Consider the following 22977-nt stretch of genomic DNA (forward strand, 5'->3'; position numbering starts at 1 on the left):
TGATGGAATACCCCCCTGGTCTGGCTGGCTTTGCTCTGCCTGGAGGACATGACCGGTGAGAGAGACAGAGCAGAGAACAAGAGAAAGCAGAGAAAAGAGAGAGAGTGATGAGACTAGAGAGAAAGGCTTCATTGTGAGGACAGGAACCTGGGATGTACCCGGGCGGACAGACACACTGCACTACTGTTGTTGGAACACGCCAGCTGGGCATTACCAACCCGCTGTGAGACCCAAGCCAGAAACATGCCCCCCTCCCCCCCCTTCTGTCTTTCTACAATGACAGTCGCATGCCACCCGTCCTCTCCTTTTCTCCCTCCCTTTATTTTTTATTTTTTTGCAATTATGGAAATGAAAATGAATTGTACATACATATTCCTATTCGTATCATTTCATACAACATGTAACAACAATTTTCAACAATACAGCCATTTTTCTGCCTTTTTTCCCCGATCTCAATTAGATATTGATAAATGACTGTACACAAATAAGTATGTCATCTGTTACTTTCCAGGACAATGCAACAGCCAAATTACATTCATCCTGAACAGTACCACCAGCCCATATAACACACACTGTCCTCAAGACCAAATAACCAGCCAACATGATTATCTTATGACAGAGTGAACCACAAGCCTTATAGGTGGAGATAAAACACTGCAGGACACAGAGCCAGTACTGACCCCCAGCCAGAGCAGACAGCTCCAGACTCAGGCCAGGACAGGGAAAACAGCACAAGAAAGAAAAGGGGAATTCTTCCTTCTTCTAGCATTGTGGCAGCCAATGACCCCCCTGGTCCTAGCATAGATGACTTTTTACTTTTTTCTTATGATGACTGATAGATAGATGATTCACTTACTTAAACAAATGTATTTGTTGTAAGTTGCTTTGGATAAAGGCGTCTGCTAAATGCCATAAATGTAGTGTAAATGTAGCAGCAGATTACTGTCGGCTGGCTGTATCACTGAGGCTAGTCCCTGCTAGTCTCTGTTGCTGTGTAAGGAAAACCAAATGTCTCCTGTGACGTTTACTTGCTGAGATGTGAGGAATGAATGACACAGAGGGTTCCAGGAACTAACAACTTGGCCGTGTTCGGTAGGGCACAGTATTTAGCAACAGAAAAAAAAGATCTTTGTTTGTGGATTTGGACAGAGTATGATCCCAAGGAGGGAGGGTATTCGATAGGTAATAACTTATTTTACAACACATTCATCAGCATCATATATGATACGAATTTTACGAACAACATCTACTGTGATTGTCGATTACAACAGAAATAAGATTTTCATCACACGTTTGATAAGACTGATTGCATTTTCAATGAACTACGAGAATAATTGATCTGGCATTTGACGTGATGGAATGTAACATGAAGGAATGTAAAAACAATACATATATTTCTCTGCTAGAAAAACCTATAAAAGATATTTTAAAAAGTAGAATTGTCAAGAGCAAAATAATTCATAAGGGCTAATATTTTACACAACAATACTGTTACATATTGTTAAAAGGCACTTCATCCAACTTCTTTTAAACTTCATCCACCTGATCCTGCAGTCCAGACTCAGCTCCCCCTTGTGGTGATGTTGAGTAAAGCACCCTGTTGTGGCCAGGCCAGTCCCATGCATTTTACCGTCGCTTAGAAAAGACAGTTCATACACTTAACGGCTTTGCTGCCGTAGTCGAGGCACTCGGGGCCGATGCACTCGCAGCAGGCGTTGTGAAACCATCTGTACTTAGAGCCGCCCATGGACTCGCAGTACTGCTTACACTGGCGGATGGACACGCAGTCGTCAAAATACACCACCGTGCACATGTCTGCAGGGGGGGGGGAAATCAGAGAGAATAATATTTTACATTTTTGCCATTTAGCAGACGCCCCTTTATCCAAAGCGACTTATAACAAACAAGAAGTTGTGAGACATGTGTCTTTGTTGAACGGTGCCGCCGCAGAAATTCAGAACAAAAGAGAGCAAAGCCCTGAGGCGAGGCATTCCACATTCACGTCATGCATCATCCATGAGGCATTTAAGCCCATGTGTTCTTTGATGGTTCTGCCCCCCGACACACAGGGTGGTGAAAGCGGGTGGGTGGGTGTGTGTGTGGGTGGAGGGGGGGGTTGCTTCCTGCACTGCTGGGGGGCTGGTTAATGAGTGTGTGTGTATGGGAAGGGAAACAGATCTGAGGTCAGGGGTTCAGACAGTGGATATGGAAGGAGCTCACACACATATATACACGCACTCTCTCTCTCTCTCTCACACGTGCACGCGCACGCGCACACGCACACGCACTCTCTCTCTCTCTCTCTCTCTCTCTCTCTCTCTCTCTCTCTCACACACTCACACACACTCACACACACTCACACACACACACACACACACACACACACACTCACACTCACGCGCACACGCACACGCGCACGCACACACGCGCACACACACACACACATATATATATACACACACACACACACACACACACACTCTCTCTCTCTCTCTCTCACACACACACACACACACACACACATATATATATATACACACACAAATAACCCAGGGCTGGTTTCTGACAGCGCCCGCTGAACCCATCAAACGAAAAAACAGCAGCCCTGAAATGTAATCATCTTTGATGTCAGTTGTCAGGTCCAGCCACAGAGTGCAGATCAAAGGAGAAGTAGCAATGAGTTCATTACAGCTAAGCCCTCCAAAAAACACTGCAAGGTTTGAATTTGAGTTGAGTTTTTTTTGTGGGTGTGTGTGTGTGCGCGTGTGCGTGTGCGCGTCTACCTTGAGTGTTCTCGTAGCTGGCGTGGATGCTGTTTCCGGGCAGCGAGACGTTCTGGTGGTCGTCCATGGTCTCCAGGAACGACACCAGGTTCTCGTGGTAAGACAGCTCCTCCGACACGGGGAAGGACACCACCATCATGTTGATGGGCGCCTCGCCCTCGGTGAGGGCGCGGAACAGCGAGGGGATGGGTCGATACAGCTCCTCCACCGTGCTCTTGGAGGTCGCCGGCGTGTCGCTGTAGTTCTTGGGGTTACACATGCCTGAGTGCAGGGGCAGGACGGGAGGGAGGGAGGGAGGGGGAGAGAGAGAGAGATAGATAGATAGAGCAATGAAGACCTGGTCTGTAAACCAGTATCAAGTACTTCTTTATTCTCATACATCATGATATCATACCTGGCAGCGCCTGTAAAATGGAGAGACTGTGTGAAGGTGTTAGGAAATGCTATATAGCCTTATTCCAAAGCGCTTTACAATGGCCTCTCATTCACACATTCACACACCAATGGCGGCAAGCTACCATGCAAGGCGCCGGGCCCGCTCATTGGGAGCAATTTGGGGTTCAGTGTCTTGCCCAAGGACACCTCGACATGTGGACAGCCGGGGTTCGAACCATTGATCTGCCGACCTTGCGATCATTAGACGCCTGCTCTTTTTTTTTATTTTTTATTATCTTTTATTATTAAAATATTCTTTTAAATACAATCATAGCTATACATATTCATACATGTTCATTTTATAGCTTTCATTGTATTCTAATTCAAATAAAATAAATTAAAACCAATAAATAAAAACAAAACACACCCATACCATTTTGGTATGAGATGCATCCATCTATTATTCCGTCAGTCCTTCATAACCAAAATAACCCTTTAACATAAATCAATAACAAATGAATGCAACAAAAAAAAACATCTTCAAAAATCTAAATCAAACTCCAACCCTCCATCCACCCCCACCCTTATAAACCCACAATCCCTAATAAACAACTTCTCAAAATCTTTTTGCCCTGTCTTGTGCATCAGTCCCACATTCTTCCTGACCAATCCCTCAAAGACTTTCCACACCGTTATCCACTTTCCCTCAAATCTTGCTAAATTTCTCCTCAAATAAATTGCATACCTAGCCTGTGATAATACATAATTTAAACACCATATATTCACTCCCCTCCTCTTTCCCTCCACCCCAAAAACCACCATCCTCCTCCACTCCTGCATCCCCACCACCTCCACCCCCCAATGCTTCTTCACTAGTCCTTTCAACCTTTCTTCAAATCCCTTCATTTCTCTACATTCAAAAAGCATATGCATTAAGTTTTCATCCTGTATCCCACACACATCACACTCCCTCGAAACTGTCCTGTCTACCTGATGCAACACTACCTCATGCGCCACAGCCGCCCCTTGTTAGTTCATGTCAGAAACATGAAGACAGCAGGTTAGTTCGGGGCAGTTGTCATGGGGACCGGGACAGACAGCAGGTGAGTTCAGGGCAGTTGTCATGGGGACCGGGACAGACAGCAGGTGAGTTCAGGGCAGTTGTCACTCACCTACACAGTCACAACACTCCTCCCACAGCGTCCCGAGGCACAGCATACACTCCTTACAGCACGAGCAGTTCCCATCAGAGGGCCGGCACTGGCACAACTCCTGTACATGAGAAACAGTGTGAGAGTGTGTGTGTGTGTGTGTGTGTGCGTGAGACAGTCTGACAATATCTGTGTGTGTGTGTGTAGGAGCAATGAATGTGGTTTTATGTGTATTTAGTATAAATGGTGAATGGGGTTTATTGTGAGTTTATATTTTGTTTGTTTATTTTTTGTTATTGCTTTGATCACGGTAATTGTTGATCTTGAAGTCACATGGTTATGGGCGGTGATATGTATGGTTATAATAAGCACCTGTTCACCTGCATGGCGGCAGGTAACCCGCCTTTTGTACGCATCTGAACGCTTTTGTACACTTCTGAATGCTTTTGATCGTTATTCTGCCGCTGATCGCTGTGATTACTTTGTCCGTTACTAAGTTTGATTTTCCTCGTTAATAAATGCTATGAAACGTGTTTTGGATCTCAGCGAATTGTTTTTGTTAGCGTGTCATACAATCAAACATGACCCTCCTCAGCTTCTCAGCGACTTGACGCTGTTAATCGCTACAGTGTGTGTGTGTGTGTAAATGAGAGAGAAAGTTATTGAGGCTGAAAGCGCAAGTGAGTGAGTATGTGTGCGTGTGTGTATGTGTGTGTGTGTGTGTGTGTGTAAAAGGATGTTTGTGGTTTCCACAGGAGTGACTGGGCTGACCTCCAGCTGCCTGTGTTCCGAGTCCTCTAGAGCAGCAGAGAGAGCAGTCGACAGGCAGCACAGGGGTCAAATACCAGATGTGCAAGAGAGGGAGAGGAGAGGACAGGAGAGGAGAGGACAGGAGGGGGAGGAGAGGAGGGGAGAGAGAGGGAGGAAGGGAGGGGAGGAGGGGAGAGGGAGGGAGGGAGGAGAGGAGAGGAGGGGAGAGAGCGAGGAAGGGAGGGGAGAGGGAGGGAGGAAGGGAGGGGAGAGGGAGGGAGGAAGGGAGGGGAGGAGAGGAGGGGAGAGAGCGAGGAAGGGAGGGGAGAGGGAGGGGAGAGGGAGGGAGGGAGGGGAGAGGGAGTGAGGGAGGGGAGGGTAGAGGGAGGGGAAATGGAGTTAACGAAGCTTCACCACACAACCACACTGGTCTACCACAACCAGAAGCAATGGAGCTCGATCCACATTTCAATCTGTTCTCCTCTACATCCTAACTACATCCTTTAGAGGCACTGTAAATTTGAAACCTGAGTTCGACTGTTGTGCTGCCAACTCCGGAGGTCCTTTATAGTATCTCCTCTCTGTTGAGTTTGCTATTCCCAGCAGGCCTGTCTTTAGAGGCAGTGGCACGGTTTTATGAGCATGTCCAGTACAGAGCGTGACCACCGCTTGAGATTTTATATGACATCATGACACAGCATGAGATCAAATGAATTCAACACAGGAAATGCATTGCGGCAGGTTCATCAAGTCTTAGCTACACATCCAGGAATTAATGTTGGAAAATGAACCTTCCATGACGGGAAGAAATTATTCACCACTGAATAAGGGGGGTAGCCTATCTTGTGGGCCTTCCATAGAGTTGACAGAGTCATTTCAACTATTAAAGAGGAAAAACGTAGATAGTAAAAGGTTGCACTAGTATATAGGCAACTAAAATGATCTGTGATCCTTACCTGAATGAGACATTTGCTGACATCACTGGCACAAACCTAGTCTTTCCTGAGTAATACAAATTCTAATATTTGTTATCTTATCCCTAAAGTGGGCTGCAAATTCCTCGCATTTGGTGAGCAGGGTTTACAAGGCAATCAATTGTCGAGAACAAGACCCTGGGGTTATTCTTGTTTGTATATTTGAGAAGTGATTTTTCCTAGCATTTCGCATACCTGAATGAGACATTTGCTGACATCACTGGCACACAGTGCCTTGTTGCAGGCGCCGACCAGGGACAGTCCGGAGAGCAGGAGAAGGAGGGCAGTTGGCAGGAGGATTGTAGCAGACTTCATTCCGACACGATCCTAAACAACTGTAATCTAGACAAGGAGGCAACATTAAGACTGAATTCATTATCATAGAAGACGTAGACGTATCATTAGCCTACGAGACAGTATCAGGACACAATAAGCATGACAAAAAACGAAGGAAATCCCTGTCAAACGGCCACGTTTTTAACTTCCCTTTGATTCAATTGTGATGTTAAATCCTGCGGCTGCTTCAAAAGGAGCATCATTGCTTCGCTACAACAAAAAAACCGCAATCCACATTTAAACTATTGCAATTTGCAATGCAATCCTCAAGCCCTGCTCAGATCTACAAGTTGTTGCGCACTTAGGGTCTCTAAAACCCCGAAAACTAGTCAACTTTCACATGCATGCAAACGTTAGTAATTGCGCAGGACAGTGTAATCTGTAATTCAATAATTGGTTTCTGATGCCAGGGCAGGCTTGCTTGCGCGGTGTTATGTGAACAACAGTTCCATTTTAATTTTAAGTCCCTACTAAAAATGAACAACTTTGAGATCAGATGATCAGATGAGTGATCTGGACTGGTACCTTAAGTTTCAACCTCGTGTTTTAAAAGAAGAGACATACCTAAACAACACTACAGGATCAGTTTGGAGTATGTTTGATTTTAAGGGACATAATTGAATATGCCTGCAGCCTGTTTGCCAAATGCAATCTAAGTCTTAGATCACACTTACCTTGTCAAGAATAATGCTGGATCGGCCAAAGAATGGAGTTCCTGTCTCTCTTTGTTTACCTCTTCTGTGCAGAATTAAAGCATGTTCTGTCCCGATGGCGTGACTCTGGTTCCCCACTACACAAAGCAGGCTGGGGAAGGCAGGCACGCGCCTTAAAGATACAGATCACCATTCCAGCCACAGGAGCCAGGTATGAATGAAAGCTTTATTTCGAACATGTGAAAAAAGAAATAGTTATTATACCAACAAAAAACAAAACAAAAACAAGAAAAAACAAAACAAAACAAAAAACACTATTTACATAACATGTCCGAAAAGGTAAGGTAAGTGGGCCATGTTTATAAACAAATGAATCATAGTACCACATAATGCAAAAAAAAACCTACAAAACTACAAATAGTTGGCCTGGGGTGATGTTCTTGGCTATTCCTATCGTGTTGGTTATTTTTTTTCTAGCCTATTATTTAAAAGCATTTGAACTCAAAATCTAATGTTTTGGGAAATGTCATTTAATTTAATTCCCTTCGAGTAATCACTTTTACATTAGGTAATATTGTAAAGCTGTTAGAATACAATTAATACAATATTGTTTTAAGTTCTTCCGAATATAGCCTATATTTTTTTTCCTAGAAGAAATAATGAAGACCGTTTCAATAGCAAACTTCAAGTTAAGTAATTGCTGATCTAATATGGCAAAGAAGAGGGAAAAGTAGGCTACAAAGTCTTAACATTGTTACAGTGTTACAGAAATACATACACATACATTGTTGCCACTAGGCATTTTTCCACCACAATCCCCCTGTGTGTGAGTCTTGATGCAATGCGAATGAAACTCGTCGGCTTCCGTAGTCACCACGTCTCTCTTTATTATCATTCAGGATACAGAGACAAGCTAAGCCTTCAGATACAGCAAGGCTTCAGACATTTCAGGATACAGTAGAGAGATTAATCGTGACCCGATTACATTTTCGGTGGACAAGACAACCCAAATGGCTGCTCAGAAGATCAACGAGGCGCACGATCACATAGCGAAGGCTGAGAAATAGTAAGGAAATCTACCTTAGCATGACAGCTAGCTTACACACCTAGCTGGCTTGCTACCCTTTTATTTACAGAGATATTTTACATGTGAGATCTGTCTGTCAGTGTCTACTGCCACAGCACGTGTAAATATGCATGTTTGTTTAGTATATTTAGACATTAATAAGCAAACGAATGGCAGCGTGTCTTTCATGGTCATGACAGGATGGAACAGGGCAGAGCACCTGCATCAGTGTCATCCTTTGTCAAGCCAGCTTTTAGTACCTACATTAAGTTATTCATGGCTACCAGAGCTGCCAAGTCTCACGCAATCACCGTGAGACTCACGCATTTCAACCAGTTCTCACGCACTCACTCATTGGCTACTATGGTCTCGACTGTACTGCATGTTGTCACTAGTCATCACATGATACGGTGTGTGTGTGTGTGTGTGTGTGTGTGTGTGTGTGTGTGTGTGTCTGTGTGTTTTCATAGTTTAAAGACAAGCTTTATGAAGTGGAAACCGGACTATGACAGCGCTGCATCAGAGTACTCCAAAGCAGGTAACCGATGCACCAATGCAGTTGTTGCTCTAGAGTCTAGAGGTCTGTGCTTGTCTGCCCAAAATCCTCACCTCCCTACACCCCTCCCTCCCTGTTGGAGTTCTTGCGCAGTGCCACTGGAGTGTCACTGCCAAACGCACACAGGTGGAAGTTGTGATGAGGTGCAAGGATGTGCACAGGGGGAAACCCTGTGACTTGGCTGAATTCTGAACGCTGACACACTCCATGACAATGACAAACCATCCCCTTTTTTCCAGCTGTCGCCTTCAAAAACGCCAAGATGCTCGAGGAAGCAAAGGAGGCATACCTACAAGAAGCCGAGGCCCATACCAACAACAAAACGTATCCTTTCACAACTCACGTCAGTGTGGGCTGAGTCAGCATGTTCATGATTTGAATGAATATGAGATGGGTAATTGTTATGTATGCAATTGATATTATGTTTTTGATATGATCAATTGCATGCCTTGTTATTCCCATACGTTAGTGGGCGCTCTGCGGCACCCGTTCAGTGTAACTGGTAACATTGTTCTGGTGCTAGTAAAGCAGTTAAAATGGATATTGAATTATATCCTGCAATTTAAATGTATCTGAATACCTTTGACTGTCAACGTGTGTGGTATACAATGTATTCTTCTTAACTCAACTTGTACAGTTTATTCCATGCTGCCAAGTGAGTATGAAATGTTTCAAGTGACTATACATCCATGTTGATTTGTGTGCTTTGGTCATGATGATGCGTGTGTTATTGATGTGTCTCTTTTCTTGCAGAGCTCTTGAACAAGCTGGTATGATGCTAAAGGTTAGTCTTAGGGTTCTGGTTTATGTAATTGTTTTGTTGGGGCTTATGTATCTGTACTGTATTTATCATCCAAGGCCCTGTTACATGTTCTACTGTACAGTGATGTTCACTCATTTTAGCAGTTTCTGTACCATTCTTGTTTTTGTTTTAGATATATCCATGTATTTCTTAACTTGGAGAACTGCCATGTGGGTTGGTACTGTATACATGCTTTTTCCTGGGATGTAACCATTGACAAACATGTTTGTTTTCCCCATCAGGACATGCAGAGAATGCCCGAGGCCATCCAGTACATTGAGAGGGCCAGTATGATGTACGTGGAGAATGGTACACCAGACACAGCAGCGCTGGCACTGGACAGAGCTGGGAAGTATGTATCCATTGAGTCATCCTAGAATGGGCACTTGAAGTCGGTTCCCTTTAAATATTTAAATGCATATCATCCTAAATCATGCTGTAAATGACTACTATCGATGCTCCACAAAGTACATACACTGCCCTGTGTAAGTAATGGGACAGCGATTATTATTATTATTATTTTCTATACTCCAAGGTTTTTTAAATCAAACAATTATTATTATGCGATGAATCTGTACTTAATAGTAACGTAATGGTAATTATTAGATTTAAAATCCAAACCTTGGAGTATAGAACCAAAAGAAGAAAAAAAAATGCTTCACTATTGAATCAATGTTTATTTTTGAGACTTGATGTCTGTTTTAAGTGTTCATAATGATGCTTGTTTGTGTCTTTTCACATTAGGTGTAAACATTTAAAGATTAAATGTTTAATTTTACAGACTTATTGAGCCACAGGACCTAGCGAAAGCAGTGGATCTTTACCAGAAAGCTGCAGATGTGTTTGAGGTACGGTCTGATTTGACTATTTATGTAAATGAATCTGAAATCATTAGGATTCTCTTATGTCATAGCTTCAATTCATTACCATAATTGCGGTGACTTATCACATCCTCCTTCAGTGATATTGGATATGACAATGCAATATGTAACAAGATCAAATAAACAGGAGTAGTATTGATATGACTGGGCATGTCTGCAGAATGAGGATCGACTACGTCAAGCTGTCGAGCTTCTAGGGAAGGCGTCAAGACTTCTCGTCAGGCAACACAAGTACATCTCTCTCCTCCTATTGGTCATCTGTGGTTCTGCCTCATCATCCCACCCTCCTCCCTTTCCCCCTCTGTAACTGACGGTATTTGTTTCCACCAGGTTCGACGATGCCGCGGTGTCCATTCAGAAAGAGAAGAACATATATAGAGAAATAGAGAATTACCCAACGTGTTTTAAGGTTGGTGTTGGCCTTCAAGAAATGTCATCCTGTATTCTTCCTTCATCTAGCATTGTAGCTGCCAATGGCCCCTGGATTTAGCATAGATTACTATTGCTTATCACGACTGATTTTACATTTTTGAATTTACATTTTTGGCATTTAGCAGATGCCTTTTTCCAAAGCGAGTTACAACAAATACATTTGACTAAGTAAGGAATCATCTTTCCACCAGTCTTAGTAGGAAAAAGTAATCTAAGCTCAATCCAGGGGCCATTAGCAGTTGTCATGCTAGAAGAAGGAAGAATTATTTATTTGTATTTTTTTAACACAGGAGAAACAGTACAGGGGGGTAGTAGATGTCTCAGGAGAGACAGTTAAGGTGTAGCCTAAAGAGATGGGTCTGATGGATAGACGATTCACTTTGACAAGACAAATGTATATTTGTAGGTCACTTTAGATAAAGGCTTTGAATAAATTGCTAAATGCCAAAAATAAACGTAAACCACATAAAATGTATGTAAAAGGGAGTACATAATTAGTTTTGTGTGCTCTATTTTATGCTGATTGTAACCAAAGGTTCTGTATGCGTTTTCTCATCCTCAGAAAACCATTGCGCAGGTGCTTGTTCACCTACACAGAGCCGACTTTGTGGCAGCAGATAAATGTGTGAGAGAAAGTTACAGGTATGTTATTGAATAAACCTATCCAGTCCTCTCAGATCAAGGGCATTGGGGCTAGGGGCGAAGAGTAGATTTGGCATATGGTGTATTTATCTAATGTTGTCATGTGATGACCTTTGCCCCCCCCCCCCTCCTAGTCTCCCAGGGTTCAGTGGGAGTGAAGACTGTATTGCCTTGGAGACGCTTCTGCAGGGCTTCGATGAGCAGGATGAAGACAAAGTCCACCGCGTCTGTAACTCCCCCTTGTTGAAATACATGGACAACGACGTGAGTCCTCTGGCGTAACGTGTTTCCACGTACACTTTTGTACACTTTATTGTATGTCATCACAACCTTGGAGTTTCTCCCTCTCAAATGGTGCTGTGTTGTTGTCCCCTTTGATTACTTTCTAGGCTTTTCACAGGTATGGGTTTTACTGTTTGACCCTTCCAGGCTCCCATACCCTATCCTCTAGCATACGCTTAGATTAATGTGTAGGCTTGGCTGTGAAATCGTTTTGAAAGCCCTCATTGTTCTCTGTTAGTGCTTGCTTATCTGTTATACTCCTCTCTCCCTCGGCATTGTTCTTTGTGTGATGTAGGCGCAAGTGATGCTAGTACGGTGGCGTTAGTTAGATGATGTCTACTTAGCCAATATTCGGGTGAGCTAGTGTTCGCTAGCGCCAGAGAGGTTTGAAATAGGGAGCGTCACTCCTACAGTATGCTAAGCTGAGCAAAGCCAGGTCTCTATTCTCCTTCAGTATGCTAAGCTAAGCCATGACTCTATTCGCCTACAGTATGCTAAGCTAACCCAGGGCTCTATTCTCCTACAGTATGCTAAGCTAACACAGGGCTCTATTCTCCTACAGTATGCTAAGCTAACCCAGGGCTCTATTCTCCTACAGTATGCTAAGCTAACACAGGGCTCTATTCTCCTACAGTATGCTAAGCTAACCCAGGTCTCTATTCTCCAGTATGCTAAGCTAACCCAGGGCTCTATTCTCCCTCAGTATGCTAAGCTAAGCCATGACTCTATTCTCCTACAGTATGCTAAGCTAACCCAGGTCTCTATTCTCCCTCAGTATGCTAAGCTAATCCAGGTCTCTATTCTCCTACAGTATGCTAAGCTAACCCAGGTCTCTATTCTCCAGTATGCTAAGCTAACACAGGGCTCTATTCTCCTACAGTATGCTAAGCTGGCCATAAGCCTGCAGGTTCCAGGAGGCGGGAAGAAGAAGAAGAGCGCTGCTGCAGATGGGGAGGCTGGAGAGGCGGGGCCTGCAGAGGACGAGGACGAGTACGCCGGGGGCCTGTGCTAACCCCATATCCTGGACTTCCTGTCTGGACCACAGCACTTCCTGTTGTGGGGAGTCCTCCTCAGCCTGTCCCCTGTACTGAGCATGTCAGCAGGGGTCATGAACTTGCCTTACCTCCATCGGCTGACATATCCAAGAACTGCTCGGCACTCGGACCATCGCTACGAACGCATGACGATATATGACAATGATGTACACCTAGCAACACTGTGGGAGTTAATCATAATGAATTTATTGTGTATTTGTCCCTTTTTGGGTTGACTGCCTTTGTTGAAGTATATATTATGCTAAATTCTTCATCCCCTAACTTTAGCTTTTAAGTGATTTTGGTTTTGAAATACTATTTGCCTCCGGGGATGTTTTTTTCTGACTCAGTTATGAAAGTAAGCAAAGAGATATTAATTTGTGTAATATCTCTATATTCTCTGCTTATCAGTCTTTGCCTCAATGGTCGATGTGTCAAATTGGGGGAAAGAGATGACTTAATCTGTACATGGAATCCTGATCTGGACGCAGCCATTCCTTTTGCTATGGTCTCTGTGAAGTCTGAAGTTTACTCTGTTGTGTATATATACTGTGCTAAAAGCTAAAGAAATGAGGATACAGTACTGAAAGAGAAATTATAATTCTTTCTGAAGATACTGTAAATGAGAATTTATGCTTTTACTATTCTTGAAATCTTGAGCATGCTGATTGTATGTTTGTGGAATGCCTTGGTGTTTTTACTCAATTGAAGAATGGAATGAAATAAAGCAAATATATCAACACATCAGCTTTCAAACGTGCTTTATGTTCAGGGCATTGAACCACAATTACACCGATAACTGTAGGCCTACTCCTTACACAAACGAGGTACAGTACATCTTTGTCATGACATGAAAACTATCTATTCACTTACACAAAGGCAGTATGGCATCTTCCAATGCAACGTTTTGATGGCCTTGATCACATTTTGTTGAAAGGAACTTTACAGGTGAAATGATAACACTACAACATACATGTTGGAAAAAGAGGGGTCTTCAAGCCAATCAAATACTTATCCAACGCAATACATGAAATACACTTCAGAAATAGGTATCTCTGTATTGGTTCCCTCTCAATTCACAGGTCTTCATAAGGGTTTTCATTAATATGGACAAGCTCCATACAGTGTTCACATCTGCACCGTTTGCCGCTGAACTGGTTCTCTAGACGTTCTACAGGCTAATAAAAGCCATATTCCCTTTGTGGTGAGATGATATTCATTCCCTGAGAACGATATCTGTGATAGCTCCCTTAGTTCAGTCTGTAGAAACAACTTAAGGCAGAGAGAGAGAGAGAGAGATTGTCATTTTCTCTTCATCGCCACAACCTCTCACCTCCGTCTCCATCTAGAGAAGCCAAAGCAGTTGCGGACAGAAGAAGGAATTACATTTAAAAAACAAAAGTGGCTAGTGTCTTGTCAGTTCCCAACGCCTTCCTCTTCTCTTTCCTGTATTAGCTCAAGTAAACATGTCCATTCAAGTTTACAGCCAGCGATCAGGACAGTTTATTGCACAACCCATGGTTCACGTTTCCTAATAGGAGCAGACGGGACATCAGCCACTCCTCGTCGTGTGATGTCTGGTCTGGCCTGTCAGTGATGTCACATTGTCATGCCGACGCGCTTACTCACTTGACTGGTGGCTGCAATTCTTCAGAGTTGTACAACAAAGTACAAACAAAAACAGCTTCTTCAGAGTCGTTTCGTTGTGTAGGTCAACGGCGGGCGGCGGGGTTGGAAATTCACTCGTTAGGAAGGCGCCTTGTCACAGTCGCGCCCACGTAGGAGGAAGCGCGGCGACTCTCCCTGTCATGATTGTGCTTTTATCTAGCAATTCTAAGAGATCCTAACATTTAGTTTGTCCCCTAGATGGCGCTGTCACTTGAGCTTCTCCCTGGTCCATTTGATCATGGTCTCTGGTGAGCGGTAGAGGAAGATGAGTTTGGCGTACAGGTCCTCCTCCAGCTCCAGCTCTCCGGTCTCCCTGACCAGGAAGATGTCGGTGCAGAGCTTCAGGATGCGGTCCACGCACGGCAGCTCCTCAAACATGATGGAGTGGGAGATGCCGCTGAAGAACTCGCGCACAAACTTCCCGATCACCAGCACCACGGAGGCATACAGTCCCATAATACTGCAGGAGAGAAAGGCACACGCAGAAGTTAAACTCTGCTCTAACTGTAGTTTATGTTTATGTTTATCAAAAGAGTACAGTTAGAAACATACTGTATTTAGTATGTTTTCTCCCCACTCACCCGTATCCTGCCAGGAAGCCCAGACTAGGGGGGCTAACTTTATCGCTGAACACATAGAGCTGGAGCCCCGCCTCTCTCTTCCTCCCCGCGGCCGAGCTCCTGATCTCGATCTTGCCTGCTGACGGCTGGTCGACGATCCACCACTCCTGGATCTCGCCGGTGCTGTTGTGGGTCCGCCCCAGGGCCAGGAGAATGTCCTTATATCTATCGTCTGACAGGGACGTGGCACATGTGGGAATTATACTATTGGTTAGATGATATTGTTTATTTTGCTTAGTATTATTTTTGTTGTGAACCACTTTGTGTCTATGTAAAATGATGATTGAAGTGTAAATCCATCACATTTAATACGATTCTTAGTAATCCCTAGGAAGCCCACAACGTGTATCCTATTGTTGAGTACATAACCTTTATAAGCTTACAAAGTGTAGCCTATTGATGAGTACATTACCTTTATAAAGCTTATGGATGGGTTTGGCGTTGGAGTCGCTGGGAGCTCGGATGAAGCATGGAAACACCTGTTCTATCACCCTGGAGGGACCACAAGACGGAAACAACACTTAAGAACTAGTGCACGGTGCAGGGGAAGTGGATTTAGTCCTGGACAATATATTATTGCACTACAGTTTATTGAAGGCCTTCTATTCTCTATTATGTGTACTATAGTGTATGTCATGTTTTTGTATGTGTTTGACTGTCAGCTGTAAAGCAGATTGCCCCTCACCGATAATAAAGATGGTCCAAAAAGAAAAGAAAAGTAAATCTTCCTTCTTCTAGCATTGTGACTGCCAATGGCCCCTGGTACTAGCATAGATTTATTTTTCTTATGATGAGTGATGGATAGATGATTCACTTACTTAGCCAAATGTATTTGTTAAGTCGCTTTGGATAAAGGCGTCTGCTAAATTCCCAAAATGTAAATGTAAATGTGAATTATCCTTACACAGGTTGGTTTCTCGTCCCGTTCAGTAGGTCTATCAGATCCTGGCGTGTGGTCATGTCCAGGTATGTCACATGCTTATCTGTTGCAACCTCAGTTTTGGCTCCAAGACTTAGGTTCCTGTTGAAGAGAGGAAACAGCTTTGAGATAACATGTTGAAATAGTGCACCACATCTTCTAAATCTGAAGACTGGTGTCTGGTAGGGTATAGGGGGTGTCTGGTAGGGTATAGGGGGTATCTGGTAGGGTATAGGGGGGTATCTGGTAGGATATAGGGGGGTATCTGGTAGGGTATAGGGGGGTGTCTTGTAGGGTGTAGGGGGGTATCTGTTAGGGTATAGGGGGGTAGGAGGAATGGGTTAGGGGTTTACCTCTGTATGGTCCAGGACATGGTGACGGGGAACTGGTCTTCCTTACTCATGACGTCCATCAGGTTTTTCCTGCTGGGAGGGCTGATGGTCCACAGAGAGTTTGAGCTGCCCTCCAGCTCTGCCACAGTCACATCCTCGGAGGTGTACGCCTCCAGGAACTGCATCGCCCCCTAGTGACCAGGAGGAGAAAGGCATTTGATATCAACTACCGTACACGCAGAGGTTAGGTCGTACAGCCCGAGAATGTTGATATAGCCCCATGCCAGTACACCTGATTCAACTAATGATGCTATCCATAGTAATACTGTGACATTGAAACATCATTTGCAGTGATATTCAATAACACTGGTAGCATCAATAAATGTCTAAGAGAGTATTGCCTGGTGATTATTTACAGAGATGCAACTCAACTTTAACAGGGGTGCTTGGTTTACATACCGGAAGGTAGTTGTATGAATTTGAAAATTCTGTAAAATCGGCATTGGTGATTTCCTTCAGTTGATTCTGCTGGGCACTCATAGTGAAGATGGGCTGAAGAAAAAGCAGAACGGCAGTTAAAGTGAAGGTCATTACGTTTCATCCTCAGAAAATAGTATTCATTTCACAAAAAATGTAAATTGTGTCAAATCCACACATTCATGTTCACGTTTAACCTAAAAAAAATCTGCATTTAAATGGAGCGGCACCTGGAATCCCCCTAGAGTGATGGTGACTGACACGTCCAACGGTTTGTTGACAACTCCAGCCACAGACTTGACCAGAGACATGAAGAGCAGCGGGAACCACACGATACAGATCAGCAGCATCACGATCATCCCTCCCATCCCGTACTTCACAACCTTCTTCTTCTTCTGGCCACGAGGCTGTGGGTACCGCTGGAGAAGGACATAATTATTATACTGTTAGGGAGACTGGAGAAGGACAGAGTTGAACTAGTTACACTGTTAGGGAGGCTGTGGGTATCACTGGGGAAGGACATATTTCACTGTTAGGGAGACAGGAGGACAGAGTTGAACTAGTTACACTGTTAGGGAGGCTGGGGGACAGAGTTGAACTAGTTACACTGTTAGGGAGACTGTCTGTTCTCCCTGGGGGGTGTACAGAAATACCACATTCCAAACAATGATTGATTGATTGATTGATTGATTGGCAAATAAAACATAGTTTAGTTTAGTTTATAGTTACAATGTTAGGGAGACTGGGGAAGGACATAGTTACAGTATTAGGGAGATTGGGGGTATCGCTGGGGAAGGACATGTTTCTGTTCCCAGAGCTCTGTTCTTCCTGTGCAGGTGTGTGGTTTTGGGCGGGATGTGTGCAGAAATACCACATTCCAAACTGATTGATTGATTGATGGGCAAATTAAACATAGTTTGGTTTGGACATAGTATAGTTTAGTTTTTAGTTACACTGTTGGGGAGACTGGGGAAGGACAGAGAGTTACAGGGGTGGGTATCCTCTCAGGTTTAGACGTGGTGGTGAACATGGTGGTAGGGGTTAGAGGTTGGTTTGGGGTTCAGGGATAGCTAGTGAGCAGGGTTGAACTCACCTTCTCTGACATCCTCCAGCACTTGAGGACAAAGATGTGTGCGTAAATGTCCTCCACACAGATCCAGCTGGACAGACTGAGGGTGGTGTCTGTCCAGACCCAGTCCATCACGGCACGCAGCTCCGTCAGGAATGGCACCAGACGGAACCTGAGGACCAGGACAGACAGTTATTACTGGCTATAAACAATCTAGTTTTGTTTTTTTGGGGGGCAGTCCCACTCATATTTTTCATTTTATTGGACAGATATAGTGACGACAGACAGGAAAGTAAGGAGAAGGAGGGAGAGAGGGCATGTCAGCAGGGCATGGGCCAGATTCGAACCCATGCCGACAAGGCATATGTGTGCACTGTAGACCGCAAGGCAAGGCGAGTTTATTTGTATAGCACATTTCATACAACGGGGGCAATTCAAAGTGCTTGACCACTGGACCACCCCAGACCACAAGAATCTAGTTTTAACCTAAATGTATTTAGAAATACGATAATCATATAACTCTCACAGCTATGATAAAACAAGGGATGTGATTTACTGTCAAAGTGTGTGTGTGTGAGTGTGTTTGTGTTTGTGTTGAGGCCTCACCCCTGGAACAGGAAGAGGTTGAGATAGTTGTAGCTCTTGGTCAGGAAGTTGCCCAGGACACGGGTGGGGTAGCCACAGCGGATCTGATAGGCTGACAGGCCGAAGTAGATGCACTTGACAAAGTACCACAGCTGGGCCACTGTGTTCTGACTGAAACGCCTGGAGAAGGATATACATTCATTGGTTTTTTTAAGGTTATTTTTTCCTGAGTGGGGCAGTCGTCCCACTCATATTTTTCATTTTATTGGATAATTGGAGAGATAATGAAGATAAACAGGAAAGTAAGGAGAAGAGGGCATGTCAGCAGGGCATGGGCCGGATTCTAAACCATGCCGACATACAGTATATGTGTTCACTATAGACCGCAGTGCTAGACCACTTGACCAACCCAGGCCACTAAATACAATCATTATTGATAAATTAATGTTTATGTGCTACTATACAGGTGCAACTCCAAAAATTTGAATATCGTGCCTGCGGCCTCATACCTACGACCGAATCACAGCCGTGCTGATATTCAGTATAACACACTCCCTCTCGTGTGATATTGCTTAAATAATTGGATGTAACACTAAACTACTGTCTGGTTCTGATTCTGGCTGTGTTTCGTAAATTCGCTCTACAAATCAGATCAGCCCTCATAGGAATGCCTCTTGTCCACTCAAATGACTTGGTCCCTTCATGACGTTGAAACCAGTGTGTGCTCCGGCGCTCTCAGAGCGGATTTTACGAACGTAGCCTCTGATTCTCTCTCCTCTGTGCTACCTACCTCTCTGTGACTCCCGGGAGGATAAAGAACATCCAGAAGTGGATCCCAAACACCAGGATGACCTGGAAGATCACCTTCCCCATGACCGTCTTCCTCAGGTAGAGGGCACGGTCCACCACCATGGTCCCAAACTGGATCAGAACCATGACCAGGAACGCCTCTGGAACCTGGTCCTCTGACAAGGAGGAGGTGATATCAGCGGCAGCAGAGTGTTTCTGTAGGGGAGGTGGGGGTGGGGACAGGAAGTTGTTATTCATTGAGGGGGTTTTGATGTTTGTTAGATTCAGAATGATTAACATAATATACATTAAAGAAAATCATCTGTATGTTACTGTATTATAGCATATTAAGTTATATGTTGATATCAGTGGATGCTGGTTTAACCCCCGCTGACTTCTACCACCACCAGCCTCTACTGGAAGATATGAAATGTAAAGTATTCAATACATAATTCCTTTTGTAAAGAACTACAGTACATGTACCGTTTGTGCTAGGAAAAAAGCGTAAAAAAAATATTGACAAGATTATTACTATTGGAATTTAGAGAATGTACTGTAAATAGAGTGGTGATGACAACGGTCTTGAGACAAACGTACTCCAAAAGCCCAGAAGCCAAAGACGATGATGATGAAGTCGACGGTGTCGGCCAGGAACATCAGGACGTAGACGTCCGTCACCGCGCTGTACTCTGGGTGGATCAGGTTGTAGAAGAACTGGCGGATGGGGATGTAGAACTCTAGAGTCCTGCAGAGAGGAGGAACACGGTCAAAGTAAGATCAAGACGTCTTTTTGGCTAAACATTATTTTTCTTTTTTTAGGGCATTTCGGATTTATTAGGATAGAGACAGTAGAGATTGACAGAAAGGATGTGTGAGAGAGAGAGGAGGGAAGACACTCGGGATTTGTCGATGGCCGGATTCAAACCAGGGACCCTGTGATTACATGGCATGCACGTTAGTGTGCTATGCCATTTACACAACCCTTGGCTAACCGTACTATATACTCTATGATATTGAAAGCTATTACCAGGAACCAGGACAGCTGGAAAGGTTCATTCCTATGGGTAGCATTCAACAATGACACCTACTAACTGTCTAGAGGTAATCTTAGAACAATTTCTTATTAGACTTTTCATGAATCTCGCATCGTGTTGTCCACCTACTTCTTGACAGTGAAGGTCTTGGCTTTGATGAGCTGTTCTCTGAGTTTCTCCAGGATCATCTCCTTCCTGCTGCGCTGGTGGACACTCAGCAGACTGCCCGCCCTCCGCAGGCTGGGCCGCGAGCTCACGCTGTCTGTGTGAGGACACGCACAAACACAATCAGACACCACGCGCACACACACACACACACTCAGACACCACGCGCACGCGCGCACACACACACACACACACACACACACACACACACACACACACACAGTCACACACACACACACACACATACACACACACACACACACACACACACACACACACACAAACACAATCAGACACAATCAGACACCTCACACACACACAATCAGACACCTCACACAGACACACACACACACACACACACACTCACACACGCACACACACACACACACACACACACACACACACACTATTCATCAGCGTTCCCCATATGAGAGTCAGGGTGGGGGGCGTGAGTCGTCACCTCCTCTGGAGTGGGCGGAGCGCGAGGAGCGGTGGGAGGTGGAGGCGGAGCTCTTCCGTCGCAGCGGCGTGGAGGTGGCGTGGGGGGGCTGCGTGGGGAGGCGGGAGGCGTGTCTGGGGAAGCGTACGTGGACTGACTCCAGGGAGGCGGCGGCCTGGGGAGGCGGCCTGAAGGGGGCGCTGCCTGAGGCCTGCCTCTTCTGCCCGTGCCTGGAGGAGGTCCTCTGGTCCCGCCTCTCCCTGACTGAGTCACTATGCTGCTGCTGCTGGGGGGGTTTCCCTCCACCTACACCTCCACCTCCACCACCCCCCCTGGTTTCATCCTCATCCCACAGACCGTGACACTGGAAGACAACAACAACACATTTATTATTATGAATTTATTATTTTTAGCTTCATTATTACACAGTTGCTCCATCTTCATGCTCTCTGGTGACCATTAAATGGTATAAGAATAAACACTATAATATAATAACGATGTAATAGTATTACAAGTAATAACAATGTAATAGAGTATGACAATGTATCAAATAAGGGATAGCATAGCAGAATATCAACAAGTGTAAATTAATCAATAAGAGTTTGAGTAGTGTTGTAGAATATCTATAATACAATATAGTGCTATTATCTATAAGAGTGAGTGTGTACTTTGAGGATGGAGCGATGGAAGAAGAGAGCCAGCAGCTGAATCAGGTCGTAGTGAACGTATCCCTCCTTCTTCTCCACTCCGATGATGTTAGGAGGGTGGAAGGGTTTGCTCTTGTCCACCTCCATGTTCTGGTTGAATGGGAAAAACCCAAACTGGAAGAAATACTTTATAACAATGGTGACCTGGGGTTTAGAGAGAGAGAGAGAGGGTGACAATCAATCAATCAATCAATCAATCAATCGATCAAGTATATTTGTATAGCGCTTTTTACATGTTTTTTGACATGCTTTTTACAAATGTGACAGCAGCTGGTGAAAGCGGAAACAACCAATCAAAAATGTCAGACTTTTATTCTGAAAAAAATAAAATAATAATAATTTGGTCGGTTGCAGACTTGTTGTTCCCGCTTTCACCAGCTGCTGTCACAAATGTCACAAAGTGACAAAATAATCAGCAAAATAATCCACAAAATAATCAAAATAATCCACAAAATAATCCACAGCAAAATAATAATAATAATAATAATAATATAATAATAATAATAATAACAGCAAAATAATCCTAAACAATATAAACAATAAATACAATACAAACAATATGAACTAACACCAAATCATCGACCCCCGGGAGTAATCCAAGGAAAAAACTCTATATTTTCAATACAAATCCTTTTTGAGATTTTGTTCTCGGATATATTACTGTTATTACTACGACAGAGAGTTATTTTGATGTAAAGCGTTTTTCCCAGAGAAGCAACAGACGGGTCCTGGACTATGGACTACGGCATGTAATCTAACCTAATCTAATCTAATCTAATCTAGTACCTCTGTGTAGACGATGGCGGTCATCCAGAAGCGTTTGCTGGGGCGTGGCACCGACAGCATGGCCCAGAGGAAGATGAGGATGGGCAGCACCAGGGTGGCGCAGGAGGCCGACACCATGTGGTTGAGGATGATGACCAGGTAGCACACCATCTCGGAGCGGGCCACCAGCATGTTGTAGAGGGCGTAGCACATCTGGAGCAGCTGGGGCTGGGTGCTGTAGAAACGCTCTGAGTCCTCCAGCTCCTCGTCGTAGAACATCCTGATGTGTGTGTGGGTGTATGTGTGTTTGTGTGGGTGTGGGGGAGTTAAGGACAGTGGTTTCCAAGTATTGCGTCAGTATATAGAAACAGGAAAGCAGATGATTCCGGAAAAATGCACTATAATATCCAGACACATAAAGCTGTTTTTTGGACGCAGAGGAAGACAAATGCTAGACTAAAAAGTATCCTCGATTGAGATTTTACATTGCAAGTGTGATTTAATTCTGGACATCGTCTGTGAATCCAGCACCTAGAGATACCTGGAGAGGCTTTAACACTAGAACAGCCATGGTGGGGTCACGGTGACCCTGTGAGTAAAAAAAACCCCTCTTTTTATACCTTTGCACTCGATCAAAGTTCAAGACTCCTCCTTTCATGACTTTTCCTAGATATGTGCTTTCTACCACCCA

The 22977-nt window shown here is 44.3% G+C and overlaps 3 protein-coding genes across 4 annotated transcripts in view; 1 reads left to right on the forward strand and 2 right to left on the reverse strand.

Moving 5' to 3' along the window:
* Positions 1–339: 339 nt before the first annotated feature.
* twsg1b (twisted gastrulation BMP signaling modulator 1b) lies at positions 340–7160 on the reverse strand. Its single transcript, XM_080544280.1, has 5 exons — positions 7044–7160; positions 6229–6375; positions 4331–4430; positions 2784–3044; positions 340–1815 (listed from the first exon to the last, which is right to left on the reverse strand). Exons 2-5 carry the CDS (start codon positions 6346–6348, stop codon positions 1637–1639), a joined length of 660 nt encoding a protein of 219 aa, XP_080400406.1. The 5' UTR covers positions 6349–6375; positions 7044–7160; the 3' UTR covers positions 340–1636.
* A 787-nt stretch (positions 7161–7947) lies between these two features.
* Positions 7948–13376, forward strand: LOC308169786 (gamma-soluble NSF attachment protein-like). 2 transcript variants are annotated; one of them, XM_080544530.1, is made up of 12 exons: positions 7948–8088; positions 8559–8626; positions 8884–8968; positions 9282–9299; positions 9398–9428; positions 9689–9798; positions 10228–10294; positions 10488–10558; positions 10658–10736; positions 11322–11401; positions 11536–11665; positions 12564–13376. In XM_080544530.1, the coding sequence occupies exons 1-12, from the start codon at positions 8033–8035 to the stop codon at positions 12693–12695; spliced, it is 927 nt and encodes a 308-aa protein (XP_080400656.1). In that variant the 5' UTR covers positions 7948–8032; the 3' UTR covers positions 12696–13376. The 2 variants fall into 2 exon arrangements, with proteins under 2 accessions (XP_080400656.1, XP_080400657.1); XM_080544531.1 differs by having other exon boundaries at positions 11536–11626.
* Positions 13377–14592: 1216 nt separating this feature from the next.
* Positions 14593–22977, reverse strand: part of LOC308169431 (piezo-type mechanosensitive ion channel component 2-like) — a gene marked incomplete at both ends in the record, with an annotated part of 99132 nt that continues 90747 nt past the window's right edge. Inside the window, 15 exons of the mRNA XM_080544113.1 lie at positions 14593–14845; positions 14967–15177; positions 15418–15497; positions 15910–16026; positions 16278–16447; positions 16716–16808; positions 16964–17152; positions 17827–17974; positions 18409–18567; positions 19178–19392; positions 19774–19921; positions 20340–20472; positions 20836–21178; positions 21483–21665; positions 22308–22566. Of these exons, the coding sequence (XP_080400239.1) occupies positions 14593–14845; positions 14967–15177; positions 15418–15497; positions 15910–16026; positions 16278–16447; positions 16716–16808; positions 16964–17152; positions 17827–17974; positions 18409–18567; positions 19178–19392; positions 19774–19921; positions 20340–20472; positions 20836–21178; positions 21483–21665; positions 22308–22566 (2701 nt within the window). The remainder of the gene's footprint in view (positions 14846–14966; positions 15178–15417; positions 15498–15909; positions 16027–16277; positions 16448–16715; positions 16809–16963; positions 17153–17826; positions 17975–18408; positions 18568–19177; positions 19393–19773; positions 19922–20339; positions 20473–20835; positions 21179–21482; positions 21666–22307; positions 22567–22977) is intronic.

This window comes from Nansenia antarctica (assembly GCF_963989245.1).
Source record: "Nansenia antarctica genome assembly, chromosome: 13".
Classification (NCBI taxonomy): Eukaryota; Metazoa; Chordata; class Actinopteri; order Argentiniformes; family Microstomatidae; genus Nansenia; species Nansenia antarctica.

What these genes read in the sequence shown, in the direction of transcription:
- twsg1b (XM_080544280.1), bottom strand. Translation starts at nt 6,348, where the DNA reads ATGAAGTCTGCTACAATCCTCCTGCCAACTGCCCTCCTTCTCCTGCTC. An exon ending in GGAGTGTTGTGACTGTGTAG is followed by an intron (nt 3,045 to 4,330) that starts GTGAGTGACAAC and finishes CCCTGCACTCAG; the next exon opens with GCATGTGTAACCCCAAGAAC. An exon ending in CAGCTACGAGAACACTCAAG is followed by an intron (nt 1,816 to 2,783) that starts GTAGACGCGCAC and finishes CCCCCCCTGCAG; the next exon opens with ACATGTGCACGGTGGTGTAT.
- LOC308169786 (XM_080544530.1), top strand. Translation starts at nt 8,033, where the DNA reads ATGGCTGCTCAGAAGATCAACGAGGCGCACGATCACATAGCGAAGGCT. An exon ending in ATAGCGAAGGCTGAGAAATA is followed by an intron (nt 8,089 to 8,558) that starts GTAAGGAAATCT and finishes GTGTTTTCATAG; the next exon opens with TTTAAAGACAAGCTTTATGA. An exon ending in TGAAATACATGGACAACGAC is followed by an intron (nt 11,666 to 12,563) that starts GTGAGTCCTCTG and finishes ATTCTCCTACAG; the next exon opens with TATGCTAAGCTGGCCATAAG.